At 47.7% G+C, this 20,722-nt stretch overlaps 1 protein-coding gene across 2 annotated transcripts in view; it reads right to left on the bottom strand.

Moving 5' to 3' along the window:
• The window catches only part of wdr7 (WD repeat domain 7), a 403,835-nt gene that overhangs the window by 205,654 nt on the left and 177,459 nt on the right, over positions 1-20,722 (bottom strand). For both annotated transcript variants that reach the window (XM_045693965.2, XM_082956906.1), the window contains one exon: positions 18,522-18,638. In XM_045693965.2, the coding sequence (XP_045549921.1) occupies positions 18,522-18,638 (117 nt within the window). The remainder of the gene's footprint in view (positions 1-18,521; positions 18,639-20,722) is intronic.

Genomic DNA, 20,722 nt, shown 5'->3' with positions numbered 1-20,722 from the left:
ACCACCATATTTACATCCTATCTACCTATCCATCCATCCATATAGATACCACCATATTTACATCCTATCTACCTATCCATCCATCCATATAGATACCACCATATTTACATCCTATCTACCTATCCATCCATATAGATACCACCATATTTACATCCTATCTACCTATCCATCCATATAGATACCCCCATATTTACATCCTATCTACCTATCCATCCATCCATATAGATACCACCATATTTACATCCTATCTACCTATCCACCCATCCATCCATATAGATACCACCATATTTACATCCTATCTACCTATCCACCCATCCATCCATATAGATACCACCATATTTACATCCTATCTACCTATCCACCCATCCATCCATATAGATACCACCATATTTACATCCTATCTACCTATCCATCCATATAGATACCACCATATTTACATCCTATCTACCTATCCATATAGATAGATACCACCATATTTACATCCTATCTACCTATCCATCCATATAGATACCACCATATTTACATCCTATCTACCTATCCATCCATCCATATAGATACCACCATATTTACATCCTATCTACCTATCCATCCATCCATATAGATACCACCATATTTACATCCTATCTACCTATCCATCCATATAGATACCACCATATTTACATCCTATCTACCTATCCATCCATATAGATACCCCCATATTTACATCCTATCTACCTATCCATCCATCCATATAGATACCCCCATATTTACATCCTATCTACCTATCCATCCATCCATATAGATACCACCATATTTACATCCTATCTACCTATCCACCCATCCATCCATATAGATACCACCATATTTACATCCTATCTACCTATCCACCCATCCATCCATATAGATACCACCATATTTACATCCTATCTACCTATCCATCCATATAGATACCACCATATTTACATCCTATCTACCTATCCATCCATCCATATAGATACCACCATATTTACATCCTATCTACCTATCCATCCATCCATATAGATAGATACCACCATATTTACATCCTATCTACCTATCCATCCATATAGATACCACCATATTTACATCCTATCTACCCATCCATCCATCCATATAGATACCACCATATTTACATCCTATCTACCTATGCATCCATATAGATACCACCATATTTACATCCTATCTACCTATCCATCCATCCATATATATACCACCATATTTACATCCTATCTACCTATCCACCCATCCATATAGATAGATACCACCATATTTACATCCTATCTACCTATCCATCCATATAGATACCACCATATTTACATCCTATCTACCTATCCATCCATATAGATACCACCATATTTACATCCTATCTACCTATCCATATAGATAGATACCACCATATTTACATCCTATCTATCCATCCATATAGATACCACCATATTTACATCCTATCTATCCATCCATATAGATACCACCATATTTACATCCTATCTACCTATCCATCCATATAGATACCACCATATTTACATCCTATCTACCTATCCATCCATCCATATAGATACCACCATATTTACATCCTATCTACCTATCCATCCATCCATATAGATACCACCATATTTACATCCTATCTACCTATCCATCCATCCATATAGATACCACCATATTTACATCCTATCTACCTATCCATCCATATAGATACCACCATATTTACATCCTATCTACCTATCCATCCATATAGATACCACCATATTTACATCCTATCTACCTATCCATCCATATAGATACCACCATATTTACATCCTATCTACCCATCCATCCATCCATATAGATACCACCATATTTACATCCTATCTACCTATCCATCCATCGATATAGATACCACCATATTTACATCCTATCTACCTATCCATCCATCGATATAGATACCACCATATTTACATCCTATCTACCTATCCATCCATCGATATAGATACCACCATATTTACATCCTATCTACCTATCCATCCATATAGATACCACCATATTTACATCCTATCTACCTATCCATCCATATAGATACCACCATATTTACATCCTATCTACCTATCCATATAGATAGATACCACCATATTTACATCCTATCTACCTATCCATCCATCCATATAGATACCACCATATTTACATCCTATCTACCTATCCATCCATCCATATAGATAGATACCACCATATTTACATCCTATCTACCTATCCATCCATATAGATACCACCATATTTACATCCTATCTACCTATCCATATAGATAGATACCACCATATTTACATCCTATCTATCTATCCATCCATCCATATAGATACCACCATATTTACATCCTATCTACCTATCCATCCATATAGATACCACCATATTTACATCCTATCTACCTATCCATCCATATAGATACCACCATATTTACATCCTATCTACCTATCCATCCATATAGATACCACCATATTTACATCCTATCTACCCATCCATCCATCCATATAGATACCACCATATTTACATCCTATCTACCTATCCATCCATCCATATAGATAGATACCACCATATTTACATCCTATCTACCTATCCATCCATATAGATACCACCATATTTACATCCTATCTACCTATCCATATAGATAGATACCACCATATTTACATCCTATCTATCTATCCATCCATCCATATAGATACCACCATATTTACATCCTATCTACCTATCCATCCATATAGATACCACCATATTTACATCCTATCTACCTATCCATCCATATAGATACCACCATATTTACATCCTATCTACCTATCCATCCATCCATATAGATAGATACCACCATATTTACATCCTATCTACCTATCCATCCATATAGATACCACCATATTTACATCCTATCTACCTATCCATATAGATAGATACCACCATATTTACATCCTATCTATCTATCCATCCATCCATATAGATACCACCATATTTACATCCTATCTACCTATCCATCCATATAGATACCACCATATTTACATCCTATCTACCTATCCATCCATATAGATACCACCATATTTACATCCTATCTACCTATCCATCCATATAGATACCACCATATTTACATCCTATCTACCTATCCATCCATCCATATAGATACCACCATATTTACATCCTATCTACCTATCCATCCATCCATATAGATAGATACCACCATATTTACATCCTATCTACCTATCCATCCATATAGATACCACCATATTTACATCCTATCTACCTATCCATCCATCCATATAGATACCACCATATTTACATCCTATCTACCTATCCATCCATCCATATAGATAGATACCACCATATTTACATCCATATAGATACCACCATATTTACATCCTATCTACCTATCCATCCATATAGATACCACCATATTTACATCCTATCTACCTATCCATCCATATAGATACCACCATATTTACATCCTATCTACCTATCCATCCATCCATATAGATACCACCATATTTACATCCTATCTACCTATCCATCCATCCATATAGATACCACCATATTTACATCCTATCTACCTATCCATCCATCCATATAGATACCACCATATTTACATCCTATCTACCTATCCACCCATCCATATAGATAGATACCACCATATTTACATCCTATCTACCTATCCATCCATCCATCCATATAGATACCACCATATTTACATCCCATCTACCTATCCATCCATCCATCCATATAGATACCACCATATTTACATCCCATCTACCTATCCATCCATCCATATAGATACCACCATATTTACATCCTATCTACCTATCCATCCATCCATATAGATACCACCATATTTACATCCTATCTACCTATCCATCCATCCATATAGATACCACCATATTTACATCCTATCTACCTATCCATCCATCCATATAGATACCACCATATTTACATCCCATCTACCCATCCATCCATCTCAAAGGACCCTAATATGAATCTAATTTCTCTACATCCTTCTTTCCCTACAATGGTTTCGCAAATCTAGTCCTGGATTAACGAAGCATCTCCAACACTAAAACATCTTGCCACCCAACACACCCTGCCACCCTGCCGCCCAACGCACCCTGCCGCCCAACGCACCCTGCCGCCCAACGCACCCTGCCACCCATTTGATCCTCTCGCCACCTCCCAACCTCTCGCCACCTCCCAACCTCTCGCCACCTCCATTTCCTCTCACCACCTCCATTTCCTCTCCTCCTCCATACAAAGCTTCCATCCTGAGCAGCGCGTCCATTACGTAATAAGGCTATTACAAAACCAGTGTATTTTAGGGGCATGTAGCATGGCTGATAGTGTGTGTGTGTGTGTGTATACGCAGTATGCACCTCAGCATGGCTGGCAGCTTGGTTGGTAGTGGAGGAGATGAAAGGTATGGCATGGAGAGAGGAGGGGGAGGAGAAAGGAAGGGGAGGGGAGAGGAAGGGGAGGGAGGAAGGGGAGGGGAGGAGAGAGGAAGAGGAGGAAAGGGGGAGGAGAGCAAAGGGGAAGGAGAGGGGAGGAGAGAGGAAGGGTTAGGGGGCTGCAGGGAGAGAGAGCATCCCTGTACACACACACACACACACACACACACACACACACACACACACACACACACCTAGGCATAGGCCAGGGATCATCAACTATTCAGCTGTGGGCCGTCCCAGCAATCAGATCACCGAAAGGTCCCAGCAATCAGATCACCGAAAGGTCCCAGCGTCGCCTCAAAACAAAAACATTTTTTAATGGAATTTCTGTAAGTTGAGTCTCAGAGCTGTGTTATTACACTCAGCCGGGTGTTATCGCTGCACAAAGGGAGTGAAACAGTAAGCGAGCATAGCATTGTAAGCAATCACTGCATGGCTCGACGTTATTGAAAACAAAAATACGCTCTCAGGTCGCTGGCGGGTTGGCTTGCTGCAGACCAGTCAATACCCCCAGACATGCTTGACAATTTATCATTTTTCACATATTGACAAAGTGTTTGTCCATTTCTTACGGCAGTATTACATCTGTTAGCCGGATTACTAAAACAGAGACGGGCTTGGGGAGGAGTTGCAAGCTATTGTAGAACTCTCTCTCTCTCAGCACTTAAAGAACATTTAGTCAGTTTCACAACAGTTAACAGCCTTGATGCCGTTTCAATATCAAGCCAAATCCCAGATCTTTAAAGTTAGTCACGCATGACTTATTTACAGAACAAACTGAGGAAATATTGAGAAACAGGGCAAGCTGGTAGATTGTGACACTGTGAGACAATATCCACACTATTTACTGGGATTGGCTTCGTTAGAGCAACACACACACACACACACACACACACACACACACACACACACACACACACACACACACACACACACACACACACACACACACACACACACACACACACACACCTCAAAGGAGGAAAACATGATTCAGGTTCACACTGAAAAATCACATCCACAAGAACCTAAGTGATGAATAGGATAACTCTGATCCTGTTTAAACAACAGAACAGAGTACTAGCAGTTACCCTGAACAGTGCTAGTAAAGCCTTTCAGGTTTCCATACGCAGAGTAAACCAGACACGCACGTTTCCCAGACAGCGAAGAGAGAGGTTCCTCCTGCTACTGTCTGGTTCTGTAGCAGTATGGTGGTCTGGGGGGATGATTCCTCCTGCTACTGTCTGGTTCTGTAGCAGTATGGTGGTCTGGGGGGATGGTTCCTCCTGCTACTGTCTGGTTCTGTAGCAGTATGGTGGTCTGGGGGATGATTCCTCCTGCTACTGTCTGGTTCTGTAGCAGTATGGTGGTCTGGGGGATGATTCCTCCTGCTACTGTCTGGTTCTGTAGCAGTATGGTGGTCTGGGGGATGATTCCTCCTGCTACTGTCTGGTTCTGTAGCAGTATGGTGGTCTGGGGGGATGGTTCCTCCTGCTACTGTCTGGTTCTGTAGCAGTATGGTGGTCTGGGGGATGATTCCTCCTGCTACTGTCTGGTTCTGTAGCAGTATGGTGGTCTGGGGGGATGGTTCCTCCTGCTACTGTCTGGTTCTGTAGCAGTATGGTGGTCTGGGGGATGATTCCTCCTGCTACTGTCTGGTTCTGTAGCAGTATGGTGGTCTGGGGGATGATTCCTCCTGCTACTGTCTGGTTCTGTAGCAGTATGGTGGTCTGGGGGATGATTCCTCCTGCTACTGTCTGGTTCTGTAGCAGTATGGTGGTCTGGGGGATGATTCCTCCTGCTACTGTCTGGTTCTGTAGCAGTATGGTGGTCTGGGGGATGATTCCTCCTGCTACTGTCTGGTTCTGTAGCAGTATGGTGGTCTGGGGGGATGATTCCTCCTGCTACTGTCTGGTTCTGTAGCAGTATGGTGGTCTGGGGGATGATTCCTCCTGCTACTGTCTGGTTCTGTAGCAGTATGGTGGTCTGGGGGGATGGTTCCTCCTGCTACTGTCTGGTTCTGTAGCAGTATGGTGGTCTGGGGGATGATTCCTCCTGCTACTGTCTGGTTCTGTACTGTAGCAGTATGGTGGTCTGGGGGATGATTCCTCCTGCTACTGTCTGGTTCTGTAGCAGTATGGTGGTCTGGGGGATGATTCCTCCTGCTACTGTCTGGTTCTGTACTGTAGCAGTATGGTGGTCTGGGGGATGATTCCTCCTGCTACTGTCTGGTTCTGTAGCAGTATGGTGGTCTGGGGGATGATTCCTCCTGCTACTGTCTGGTTCTGTAGCAGTATGGTGGTCTGGGGGGATGGTTCCTCCTGCTACTGTCTGGTTCTGTAGCAGTATGGTGGTCTGGGGGATGATTCCTCCTGCTACTGTCTGGTTCTGTAGCAGTATGGTGGTCTGGGGGATGATTCCTCCTGCTACTGTCTGGTTCTGTAGCAGTATGGTGGTCTGGGGGATGATTCCTCCTGCTACTGTCTGGTTCTGTAGCAGTATGGTGGTCTGGGGGATGATTCCTCCTGCTACTGTCTGGTTCTGTAGCAGTATGGTGGTCTGGGGGATGATTCCTCCTGCTACTGTCTGGTTCTGTACTGTAGCAGTATGGTGGTCTGGGGGGATGATTCCTCCTGCTACTGTCTGGTTCTGTACTGTAGCAGTATGGTGGTCTGGGGGATGATTCCTCCTGCTACTGTCTGGTTCTGTAGCAGTATGGTGGTCTGGGGGATGATTCCTCCTGCTACTGTCTGGTTCTGTAGCAGTATGGTGGTCTGGGGGATGATTCCTCCTGCTACTGTCTGGTTCTGTAGCAGTATGGTGGTCTGGGGGGATGGTTCCTCCTGCTACTGTCTGGTTCTGTAGCAGTATGGTGGTCTGGGGGATGATTCCTCCTGCTACTGTCTGGTTCTGTACTGTAGCAGTATGGTGGTCTGGGGGGATGATTCCTCCTGCTACTGTCTGGTTCTGTAGCAGTATGGTGGTCTGGGGGATGATTCCTCCTGCTACTGTCTGGTTCTGTACTGTAGCAGTATGGTGGTCTGGGGGGATGATTCCTCCTGCTACTGTCTGGTTCTGTAGCAGTATGGTGGTCTGGGGGATGATTCCTCCCGCTACTGTCTGGTTCTGTAGCAGTATGGTGGTCTGGGGGATGATTCCTCCTGCTACTGTCTGGTTCTGTAGCAGTATGGTGGTCTGGGGGATGATTCCTCCTGCTACTGTCTGGTTCTGTAGCAGTATGGTGGTCTGGGGGGATGGTTCCTCCTGCTACTGTCTGGTTCTGTAGCAGTATGGTGGTCTGGGGGATGCTTCCTCCTGCTACTGTCTGGTTCTGTAGCAGTATGGTGGTCTGGGGGATGATTCCTCCTGCTACTGTCTGGTTCTGTAGCAGTATGGTGGTCTGGGGGGATGATTCCTCCTGCTACTGTCTGGTTCTGTAGCAGTATGGTGGTCTGGGGGATGATTCCTCCTGCTACTGTCTGGTTCTGTACTGTAGCAGTATGGTGGTCTGGGGGGATGATTCCTCCTGCTACTGTCTGGTTCTGTAGCAGTATGGTGGTCTGGGGGATGATTCCTCCTGCTACTGTCTGGTTCTGTACTGTAGCAGTATGGTGGTCTGGGGGGATGATTCCTCCTGCTACTGTCTGGTTCTGTAGCAGTATGGTGGTCTGGGGGATGATTCCTCCCGCTACTGTCTGGTTCTGTAGCAGTATGGTGGTCTGGGGGATGATTCCTCCTGCTACTGTCTGGTTCTGTAGCAGTATGGTGGTCTGGGGGATGATTCCTCCTGCTACTGTCTGGTTCTGTAGCAGTATGGTGGTCTGGGGGGATGGTTCCTCCTGCTACTGTCTGGTTCTGTAGCAGTATGGTGGTCTGGGGGATGATTCCTCCTGCTACTGTCTGGTTCTGTAGCAGTATGGTGGTCTGGGGGATGATTCCTCCTGCTACTGTCTGGTTCTGTAGCAGTATGGTGGTCTGGGGGATGATTCCTCCTGCTACTGTCTGGTTCTGTAGCAGTATGGTGGTCTGGGGGATGATTCCTCCTGCTACTGTCTGGTTCTGTAGCAGTATGGTGGTCTGGGGGATGATTCCTCCTGCTACTGTCTGGTTCTGTAGCAGTATGGTGGTCTGGGGGGATGGTTCCTCCTGCTACTGTCTGGTTCTGTAGCAGTATGGTGGTCTGGGGGATGATTCCTCCTGCTACTGTCTGGTTCTGTAGCAGTATGGTGGTCTGGGGGATGATTCCTCCTGCTACTGTCTGGTTCTGTAGCAGTATGGTGGTCTGGGGGATGATTCCTCCTGCTACTGTCTGGTTCTGTAGCAGTATGGTGGTCTGGGGGATGATTCCTCCTGCTACTGTCTGGTTCTGTAGCAGTATGGTGGTCTGGGGGATGATTCCTCCTGCTACTGTCTGGTTCTGTAGCAGTATGGTGGTCTGGGGGATGATTCCTCCTGCTACTGTCTGGTTCTGTACTGTAGCAGTATGGTGGTCTGGGGGATGATTCCTCCTGCTACTGTCTGGTTCTGTAGCAGTATGGTGGTCTGGGGGGATGATTCCTCCTGCTACTGTCTGGTTCTGTAGCAGTATGGTGGTCTGGGGGATGATTCCTCCTGCTACTGTCTGGTTCTGTACTGTAGCAGTATGGTGGTCTGGGGGGATGGTTCCTCCTGCTACTGTCTGGTTCTGTAGCAGTATGGTGGTCTGGGGGATGATTCCACCTGCTACTGTCTGGTTCTGTAGCAGTATGGTGGTCTGGGGGATGATTCCTCCTGCTACTGTCTGGTTCTGTAGCAGTATGGTGGTCTGGGGGATGATTCCTCCTGCTACTGTCTGGTTCTGTAGCAGTATGGTGGTCTGGGGGGATGATTCCTCCTGCTACTGTCTGGTTCTGTAGCAGTATGGTGGTCTGGGGGATGATTCCTCCTGCTACTGTCTGGTTCTGTAGCAGTATGGTGGTCTGGGGGATGATTCCTCCTGCTACTGTCTGGTTCTGTAGCAGTATGGTGGTCTGGGGGATGATTCCTCCTGCTACTGTCTGGTTCTGTAGCAGTATGGTGGTCTGGGGGGATGGTTCCTCCTGCTACTGTCTGGTTCTGTAGCAGTATGGTGGTCTGGGGGATGATTCCTCCTGCTACTGTCTGGTTCTGTAGCAGTATGGTGGTCTGGGGGATGATTCCTCCTGCTACTGTCTGGTTCTGTAGCAGTATGGTGGTCTGGGGGATGATTCCTCCTGCTACTGTCTGGTTCTGTAGCAGTATGGTGGTCTGGGGGATGATTCCTCCTGCTACTGTCTGGTTCTGTAGCAGTATGGTGGTCTGGGGGATGGTTCCTCCTGCTACTGTCTGGTTCTGTAGCAGTATGGTGGTCTGGGGGGATGGTTCCTCCTGCTACTGTCTGGTTCTGTAGCAGTATGGTGGTCTGGGGGATGATTCCTCCTGCTACTGTCTGGTTCTGTAGCAGTATGGTGGTCTGGGGGATGATTCCTCCTGCTACTGTCTGGTTCTGTAGCAGTATGGTGGTCTGGGGGATGATTCCTCCTGCTACTGTCTGGTTCTGTAGCAGTATGGTGGTCTGGGGGATGATTCCTCCTGCTACTGTCTGGTTCTGTAGCAGTATGGTGGTCTGGGGGGATGATTCCTCCTGCTACTGTCTGGTTCTGTAGCAGTATGGTGGTCTGGGGGGATGGTTCCTCCTGCTACTGTCTGGTTCTGTAGCAGTATGGTGGTCTGGGGGATGATTCCTCCTGCTACTGTCTGGTTCTGTACTGTAGCAGTATGGTGGTCTGGGGGGATGATTCCTCCTGCTACTGTCTGGTTCTGTAGCAGTATGGTGGTCTGGGGGGATGGTTCCTCCTGCTACTGTCTGGTTCTGTAGCAGTATGGTGGTCTGGGGGATGATTCCTCCTGCTACTGTCTGGTTCTGTAGCAGTATGGTGGTCTGGGGGATGATTCCTCCTGCTACTGTCTGGTTCTGTAGCAGTATGGTGGTCTGGGGGGATGGTTCCTCCTGCTACTGTCTGGTTCTGTAGCAGTATGGTGGTCTGGGGGATGATTCCTCCTGCTACTGTCTGGTTCTGTAGCAGTATGGTGGTCTGGGGGATGATTCCTCCTGCTACTGTCTGGTTCTGTAGCAGTATGGTGGTCTGGGGGGATGATTCCTCCTGCTACTGTCTGGTTCTGTAGCAGTATGGTGGTCTGGGGGATGATTCCTCCTGCTACTGTCTGGTTCTGTAGCAGTATGGTGGTCTGGGGGATGATTCCTCCTGCTACTGTCTGGTTCTGTAGCAGTATGGTGGTCTGGGGGGATGGTTCCTCCTGCTACTGTCTGGTTCTGTAGCAGTATGGTGGTCTGGGGGATGATTCCTCCTGCTACTGTCTGGTTCTGTAGCAGTATGGTGGTCTGGGGGGATGATTCCTCCTGCTACTGTCTGGTTCTGTAGCAGTATGGTGGTCTGGGGGATGATTCCTCCTGCTACTGTCTGGTTCTGTACTGTAGCAGTATGGTGGTCTGGGGGGATGGTTCCTCCTGCTACTGTCTGGTTCTGTAGCAGTATGGTGGTCTGGGGGATGATTCCTCCTGCTACTGTCTGGTTCTGTAGCAGTATGGTGGTCTGGGGGATGATTCCTCCTGCTACTGTCTGGTTCTGTAGCAGTATGGTGGTCTGGGGGATGATTCCTCCTGCTACTGTCTGGTTCTGTAGCAGTATGGTGGTCTGGGGGGATGGTTCCTCCTGCTACTGTCTGGTTCTGTAGCAGTATGGTGGTCTGGGGGATGATTCCTCCTGCTACTGTCTGGTTCTGTAGCAGTATGGTGGTCTGGGGGATGATTCCTCCTGCTACTGTCTGGTTCTGTAGCAGTATGGTGGTCTGGGGGATGATTCCTCCTGCTACTGTCTGGTTCTGTAGCAGTATGGTGGTCTGGGGGATGATTCCTCCTGCTACTGTCTGGTTCTGTAGCAGTATGGTGGTCTGGGGGATGATTCCTCCTGCTACTGTCTGGTTCTGTACTGTAGCAGTATGGTGGTCTGGGGGATGATTCCTCCTGCTACTGTCTGGTTCTGTACTGTAGCAGTATGGTGGTCTGGGGGATGATTCCTCCTGCTACTGTCTGGTTCTGTAGCAGTATGGTGGTCTGGGGGATGATTCCTCCTGCTACTGTCTGGTTCTGTAGCAGTATGGTGGTCTGGGGGATGATTCCTCCTGCTACTGTCTGGTTCTGTAGCAGTATGGTGGTCTGGGGGATGATTCCTCCTGCTACTGTCTGGTTCTGTAGCAGTATGGTGGTCTGGGGGATGATTCCTCCTGCTACTGTCTGGTTCTGTAGCAGTATGGTGGTCTGGGGGATGATTCCTCCTGCTACTGTCTGGTTCTGTAGCAGTATGGTGGTCTGGGGGATGATTCCTCCTGCTACTGTCTGGTTCTGTAGCAGTATGGTGGTCTGGGGGATGACTCCTCCTGCTACTGTCTGGTTCTGTAGCAGTATGGTGGTCTGGGGGATGATTCCTCCTGCTACTGTCTGGTTCTGTACTGTAGCAGTATGGTGGTCTGGGGGATGATTCCTCCTGCTACTGTCTGGTTCTGTAGCAGTATGGTGGTCTGGGGGATGATTCCTCCTGCTACTGTCTGGTTCTGTAGCAGTATGGTGGTCTGGGGGGATGATTCCTCCTGCTACTGTCTGGTTCTGTAGCAGTATGGTGGTCTGGGGGATGATTCCTCCTGCTACTGTCTGGTTCTGTAGCAGTATGGTGGTCTGGGGGGATGATTCCTCCTGCTACTGTCTGGTTCTGTAGCAGTATGGTGGTCTGGGGGATGATTCCTCCTGCTACTGTCTGGTTCTGTAGCAGTATGGTGGTCTGGGGGATGATTCCTCCTGCTACTGTCTGGTTCTGTAGCAGTATGGTGGTCTGGGGGGGATGGTTCCTCCTGCTACTGTCTGGTTCTGTAGCAGTATGGTGGTCTGGGGGATGATTCCTCCTGCTACTGTCTGGTTCTGTAGCAGTATGGTGGTCTGGGGGGATGGTTCCTCCTGCTACTGTCTGGTTCTGTAGCAGTATGGTGGTCTGGGGGATGATTCCTCCTGCTACTGTCTGGTTCTGTAGCAGTATGGTGGTCTGGGGGATGATTCCTCCTGCTACTGTCTGGTTCTGTAGCAGTATGGTGGTCTGGGGGGATGATTCCTCCTGCTACTGTCTGGTTCTGTAGCAGTATGGTGGTCTGGGGGATGATTCCTCCTGCTACTGTCTGGTTCTGTAGCAGTATGGTGGTCTGGGGGATGATTCCTCCTGCTACTGTCTGGTTCTGTAGCAGTATGGTGGTCTGGGGGGATGATTCCTCCTGCTACTGTCTGGTTCTGTAGCAGTATGGTGGTCTGGGGGGATGGTTCCTCCTGCTACTGTCTGGTTCTGTAGCAGTATGGTGGTCTGGGGGATGATTCCTCCTGCTACTGTCTGGTTCTGTAGCAGTATGGTGGTCTGGGGGGATGATTCCTCCTGCTACTGTCTGGTTCTGTAGCAGTATGGTGGTCTGGGGGATGATTCCTCCTGCTACTGTCTGGTTCTGTACTGTAGCAGTATGGTGGTCTGGGGGGGATGATTCCTCCTGCTACTGTCTGGTTCTGTAGCAGTATGGTGGTCTGGGGGGATGGTTCCTCCTGCTACTGTCTGGTTCTGTAGCAGTATGGTGGTCTGGGGGATGATTCCTCCTGCTACTGTCTGGTTCTGTAGCAGTATGGTGGTCTGGGGGATGATTCCTCCTGCTACTGTCTGGTTCTGTAGCAGTATGGTGGTCTGGGGGGATGATTCCTCCTGCTACTGTCTGGTTCTGTAGCAGTATGGTGGTCTGGGGGATGATTCCTCCTGCTACTGTCTGGTTCTGTAGCAGTATGGTGGTCTGGGGGATGATTCCTCCTGCTACTGTCTGGTTCTGTAGCAGTATGGTGGTCTGGGGGATGATTCCTCCTGCTACTGTCTGGTTCTGTAGCAGTATGGTGGTCTGGGGGATGATTCCTCCTGCTACTGTCTGGTTCTGTAGCAGTATGGTGGTCTGGGGGATGATTCCTCCTGCTACTGTCTGGTTCTGTAGCAGTATGGTGGTCTGGGGGATGATTCCTCCTGCTACTGTCTGGTTCTGTAGCAGTATGGTGGTCTGGGGGGGATGGTTCCTCCTGCTACTGTCTGGTTCTGTAGCAGTATGGTGGTCTGGGGGATGATTCCTCCTGCTACTGTCTGGTTCTGTAGCAGTATGGTGGTCTGGGGGGATGGTTCCTCCTGCTACTGTCTGGTTCTGTAGCAGTATGGTGGTCTGGGGGATGATTCCTCCCGCTACTGTCTGGTTCTGTAGCAGTATGGTGGTCTGGGGGATGATTCCTCCTGCTACTGTCTGGTTCTGTAGCAGTATGGTGGTCTGGGGGATGATTCCTCCTGCTACTGTCTGGTTCTGTAGCAGTATGGTGGTCTGGTTCCTCCTGCTACTGTCTGGTTCTGTAGCAGTATGGTGGTCTGTTAAGTCAGTTAAGAACAATGACGGCTTTCCCTGGACGACGCTGGGCCAATTCTGCGCCGTCCTACGGGACTCCTAATCGGATGTGATACAGCCTGGAATCGAACCAGGGACTGTAGATGCAGTACCTTAGACCGCTGCGCTACTCGGAAGCCCGTCCATAGCGAGCGAACACATTTCTCACATTAGTCCACGCCTGGCAGCTTGACTGTGTTCAGTCAGGTGAAAGTGTGTGTGACAATGCCTCCAATTAGTGTTCTCATGAGAACAGGCAGGTGACGACAGACAGATTGGAAGATCCCGCTGGCAACACACACGTCAAAAGTAGTGCACTTCATAGGGATTAGGGAAGCCATGTGGGACACACTGTGTTGTCTAAAGGCTGCTGTCAAGTGCCTGATAATCCATAGTTCAATCCAACCCATGACGGGTCGAACTGAAACTTCAGAGTAATGAAGTGACAAGTGGATGGTTCACAAGCCAACGAATTACTCTCAGGACCTCTATAAACGGACCAGTGTGTAAAACAGAGAGAGGGACAGAAAAAAGAAGGGTAGACACAGGAAAACCTGGCTCCCTGTAGAGGAAAGGCTGTGCAGCCACTGCACAACAGCAGAACCTGAGACGGAGCTGCATTTCCTCACAAAATGTCAGAAATATAAAACAATTAGAGAGTGTCATTTCCCAAATTTGAAACCCTTATTCAAGGTTTCAAAGACCTCTCTGATGAGGATAGGCTACCCGTCCTGTTGGGGGAGGACGCAGAGAGCTGTGGGTTGGCAGCGCACTACATTGCTGCCTGCCATAAGATGAGGGACAGTGTCTGACAGACCAATCAACCTGCACATATCCTCTACTGTATGCTTATTGTTATTGTTCAATGTATGGTTATTTTGACCCTTGGTTATTGTTATTACTGTTGTCCAGTTGACAATTTTGATTCATTTTTTTTTCATATTGCAAATATCCAAAATAACCTTTGGCAATATGTACATTGTTACGTCATGCCAATAAAGCGAATTGAAAGAAAAAGAGGGAGATTTTCTTCCTCCACACTGTATAACACAACACTACTGGCCTATCACAACACTACTATCACAACACTACTGGCCTATCACAACACTACTATCACAACACTACTGGCCTATCACAACACTACTGGCCTATCACAACACTACTATCACAACACTACTGGCCTATCACAACACTACTATCACAACACTACTGGCCTATCACAACACTACTGGCCTATCACAACACTACTATCACAACACTACTGGCCTATCACAACACTACTATCACAACACTACTGGCCTATCACAACACTGTATATCACAACACTACTGGCCTATCACAACACTACTATCACAACACTACTGGCCTATCACAACACTACTATCACAACACTGCTGGCCTATCACAACACCACTATCACAACACTACTATCACAACACTACTGGCCTATCACAACACTACTATCACAACACTACTATCACAACACTACTATCACAACACTACTATCACAACACTACTATCACAAGACTACTGGCCTATCACAACACTACTATCACAAGACTACTGGCCTATCACAACACTACTATCACAAGACTACTGGCCTATCACAACACTACTATCACAAGACTACTGGCCTATCACAACACTACTATCACAAGACTACTGGCCTATCACAACACTACTATCACAAGACTACTGGCCTATCACAACACTACTGGCCTATCACAACCCTACTGGCCTATCACAACACTACTGGCCTATCACAACACTACTGGCCTATCACAACTCTACTGGCCTATCACAACTCTACTGGCCTATCACAACACTACTATCACAATACTACTGGCCTATCACAACACTACTATCACCACACTTCTGGCCTATCACCACACTTCTGGCCTATCACCACACTTCTGGCCTATCACCACACTTCTGGCCTATCACCACACTTCTGGCCTATCACCACACTTCTGGCCTATCACCACACTTCTGGCCTATCACCACACTACTGGCCTATCACCACACTTCTGGCCTATCACCACACTTCTGGCCTATCACAACACTTCTGGCCTATCACAACCCTACTGGCCTATCACAACCCTACTGGCCTATCACAACCCTACTGGCCTATCACAACCCTACTGGCCTATCACAACCCTACTGGCCTATCACAACCCTACTGGCCTATCACAACCCTACTGGCCTATCACAACCCTACTGGCCTATCACAACCCTACTGGCCTATCACAACCCTACTATCACAACCCTACTATCACAACACTACTATCACAACCCTACTATCACAACACTACTGGCCTATCACAACACTACTGGCCTATCACAACACTACTGGCCTATCACAACACTACTGGCCTATCACAACACTACTGGCCTATCACAACACTACTGGCCTATCACAACACTACTGGCCTATCACAAGTCAACAGTGTGAACTGTGTTACTCTAACTCAGTAATTAGAGTATAGTCATGGAAATCCCATGTGCTTCTTGACATGCATGACACTAACGACAGGCCAATGGCCATGCAGGATACTAACGACTGGACCAATGGCCATGTAGGATACTAACGACTGGACCAATGGCCATGCAGGATACTAACGACTGGACCAATGGCCATGCAGGATACTAACGACTGGACCAATGGCCATGCAGGATACTAACGACTGGACCAATGGCCATGCAGGATACTAACGACTGGACCAATGGCCATGCAGGATACTAACGACTGGACCAATGGCCATGCAGGATACTAACGACTGGACCAATGGCCATGCAGGATACTAACGACTGGACATGCTCCTTATAGGACACATCACGTCACTCTATACTCCTCTGTAAACTGGTCATCTCTGTATACCCGTCACAAGACCTACTGGTTGATGCTTATTTATAAAACCCTCTTAGGCCTCACTCCCCCCTATCTGAGATATCTACTGCAGCCCTCATCCTCCACATACAACACCCGTTCACTCCCCCCCATCTGAGATATCTACTGCAGCCCTTATCCTCCACATACAACACCCGTTCACTCCTCCCTATCTGAGATATCTACTGCAGCCCTCATCCTCCACATACAACACCCGTTCACTCCCCCCTATCTGAGATATCTACTGCAGCCCTCATCCTCCACATACAACACCCGTTCACTCCCCCCTATCTGAGATATCTACTGCAGCCCTCATCCTCCACATACAACACCCGTTCACTCCCCCCTATCTGAGATATCTACTGCAGCCCTCATCCTCCACATACAACACCCGTTCACTCCCCCCTATCTGAGATATCTACTGCAGCCCTCATCCTCCACATACAACACCCGTTCACTCCCCCCTATCTGAGATATCTACTGCAGCCCTCATCCTCCACATACAACACCCGTTCACTCCCCCCTATCTGAGATATCTACTGCAGCCCTCATCCTCCACATACAACACCCGTTCACTCCCCCTTATCTGAGATATCTACTGCAGCCCTCATCCTCCACATACAACACCCGTTCACTCCCCCCTATCTGAGATATCTACTGCAGCCCTCATCCTCCACATACAACACCCGTTCACTCCCCCCTATCTGAGATATCTACTGCAGCCCTCATCCTCCCCATACAACACCCGTTCACTCCCCCCTATCTGAGATATCTACTGCAGCCCTCATCCTCCACATACAACACCCGTTCACTCCCCCCTATCTGAGATATCTACTGCAGCCCTCATCCTCCACATACAACACCCGTTCACTCCCCCCTATCTGAGATATCTACTGCAGCCCTCATCCTCCACATACAACACCCGTTCACTCCCCCTTATCTGAGATATCTACTGCAGCCCTCATCCTCCACATACAACACCCGTTCTACCAGTCACATTCTGTTAAAGGTCCCCAAAGCACACACATCCCTGGGTCGCTCGTCTTTTCAGTTCGCTGCAGCTAGCGACTGGAACGAGCTACAACAAACACTCAAACTGGACCGTTTTATCTCCGTCTCTTCATTCAAAGACTCAATCATGGACACTCTTACTGACAGTTGTGGCTGCTTTGCGTGATGTATTGTTGTCTCTACCTTCTTGACCTTTGTGCTGTTGTCTGTGCCCAATAATGTTTGTACCCTGTTTTGTGCTGCTACCATGTTGTTGTCATGTTGCTACCATGCTGTGTTGTCATGTGTTGCTATGTTGTTGTCTTAGGTCTCTCTTTAAGTAGTGTTGTGTTGTCTCTCTCTCTGTCTGTGTGTGTGTGTGTGTGTGTGTGTGTGTGTGTGTGTGTGTGTGTGTGTGTGCGTGCGTGTGTGCGTCCAGGTGTGTGTCCAGGTGTGTGTCCAGGTGTGTGTCCAGGTGTGTGTCCAGGTAAGAGCGTGGAGTCCTATAGACAACAGTCTACAAGGTAGTGTGTGTGTGTGTGTGTGTGTGTGTGTGTGTGTGTGTGTGTGTGTGTGTGCGTCCAGGTGTGCGTCCAGGTGTGCGTCCAGGTAAGAGCGTGGAGTCCTATAGACAACAGTCTACAAGGTAGTGTGTGTGTGTGTGTGTGTGTGTGTGCGTGTTTTCCTACCTGCTATGATGTCATCGTCCGTGACTTCCATCTCTTCGGCAGTGGGGAGCTGTGTTTCCACAGGAAGTGTTTCAGGAAGGGGTGGAGACGGCACGGCTGGGTCAGCGGAGGTCCCCGCTGTACAAACACAAATAACAATAATAATAACAACACACAGCAAGTCAACAAGACTGTTCAACAACCATTTTTAGCCTGTTAGTTTCAACTTGATTTATTTCTTTAGATTCTGAGAAGGCCACATTCCTCCAATGGGTAGGTTCAGTGGATGTTCCCTGTAAAGACTAAATAACACATTTTGTCTATACAGAAATGTCATATATAAAAGTTTGATGGTTGACGTTAATAGATCGGAAAAAAAAAAAGTTAAAAAATGTTCAACTGACAACTATTTACATTTGAGAAAAATATCCTCCTCATAATTTGCCCAGATGTAAAATGTGGAGATGTCCGTCGAGCCACACGACCGTTTTGGGTGAGACAGTCAGAAACGAAGGAATTCAGACAGACACACAAACCCTCTAACCTCCTTCCTGCTACAATTAATGTCAGTCATTTCTCCTGGTTCCTTTGTGTCCCTTGGTTAAGTATCTCATCAGGCCTTATTGGGGAAGGAAGCAACATCACGGTCCCTTCATTAACCCCTTACCATTACACCTACTCTTATTCAGCTGCTTCATTTAGCCCTTATCCTGGAAATACCTATTAAAATACGCTTTTCATTAAGATCAGGACAATTCATCAAATGGTGCTTAAAGGTGAGAACGAGCTCATCTCTGCTTGTGCTAATTAATGAAGCTAAATGCTCCTCTTCCTCCTCCTCCTCTCCCTCTCTCCTCCTCTCCTTTAGTCTCTTAGTGGTACAGAACAGATGTAGCTTCTCAGCACTTGTTAGCAGATCAGATAAGAGACAAGAGGTTCTATTCACTAGAAACCCGTCTGAACTGGGGGAGGTTCTACCTGAACTGGGGAAGGTTCTACCTGAACTGGGGGAGGTTCTACCTGAACTGGGGAAGGTTCTACCTGAACTGGGGAAGGTTCTACCGGAACTGGGAAGATTCTACCTGAACTGGGGGAGGTACTACCTGAACTGGGGGAGGTTCTACCTGAACTGGGAAGGTTCTACCTGAACTGGGAAGGTTCTACCTGAACTGGGGGAGGTACTACCTGAACTGGGAAGATACTACCTGAACTGGGAAGTTACTACCTGAACTGGGAAGGTTCTACCTGAACTGGGAGGTTCTACCTGAACTGGGAAGGTTCTACCTGAACTGGGAAGGTTCTACCTGAAGGTTCTACCTGAACTGGGGGAGGTTCTACCTGAACTGGGAAGATTCTACCTGAACTTGTACAATGTTGGGTTGCACCCAAACTTCTAAGATGTTTTACTAAGGCGTGTCCTAATGAACACGTTGTAGCAGGGCCAGAACACACAACGAGTCTCCTGAAAACACACCACTACACACACACACACACACACACACACACACACACACACGCTGCCTTCCGCTCGATGAGCACGCACTGTTGTTGCCATATCGACAACTTTCCTCCAATTCCATTTGATGAAGTGAGTGTGTGTGTGGAGGAGGGGGGTCCAGAATGATTCATTCAAGGCTCCCTGAGAACACGTTCCTTTATGGTTTAATTAACCTCCACATTGACATATTTAAAGAGGAAATGTGGATTTTTTCCCCCCACTAGTAGTTAGATCTAGTGGGGGGTAGACATGGCACAGTGACCTCTCTCTATGTAGCGGTCTCTCTCTCTCTCTCTCTCTCTCTCTCTCTATGTAGCGGTCTCCCTCCCTCTCTATGTAGCGGTCTCTCTCTCTCTCTCTCTCTCTCTATGTAGCGGTCTCCCTCTCTCTCTCTATGTAGCGGTCTCTCTCTATGTAGCGGTCTCCCTCTCTATGTAGCGGTCTCTCTCTCTCTATGTAGCGGTCTCCCTCTCTCTCTATGTAGTGGTCTCCCTCTCTCTCTATGTAGTGGTCTCCCTCTCTCTCTCTCTCTCTATGTAGCGGTCTCCCTCTCTCTCTCTCAATGTAGCGGTCTCCCTCTCTATGTAGCGGTCTCCCTCTCTATGTAGCGGTCTCCCTCTCTATGTAGCGGTCTCCCTCTCTATGTAGTGGTCTCCCTCTCTATGTAGTGGTCTCCCTCTCTCTATGTAGTGGTCTCCCTCTCTCTATGTAGTGGTCTCCCTCT

The sequence above is a fragment of the Salmo salar genome, chromosome 01 (genome assembly GCF_965601325.2).
Source record: "Salmo salar chromosome 01, fSalSal1, whole genome shotgun sequence".
Taxonomy (NCBI): domain Eukaryota; kingdom Metazoa; phylum Chordata; class Actinopteri; order Salmoniformes; family Salmonidae; genus Salmo; species Salmo salar.
Note: the sequence above shows the minus strand (reverse complement) of the source record. Positions and strands in the feature narration are given on the sequence as shown.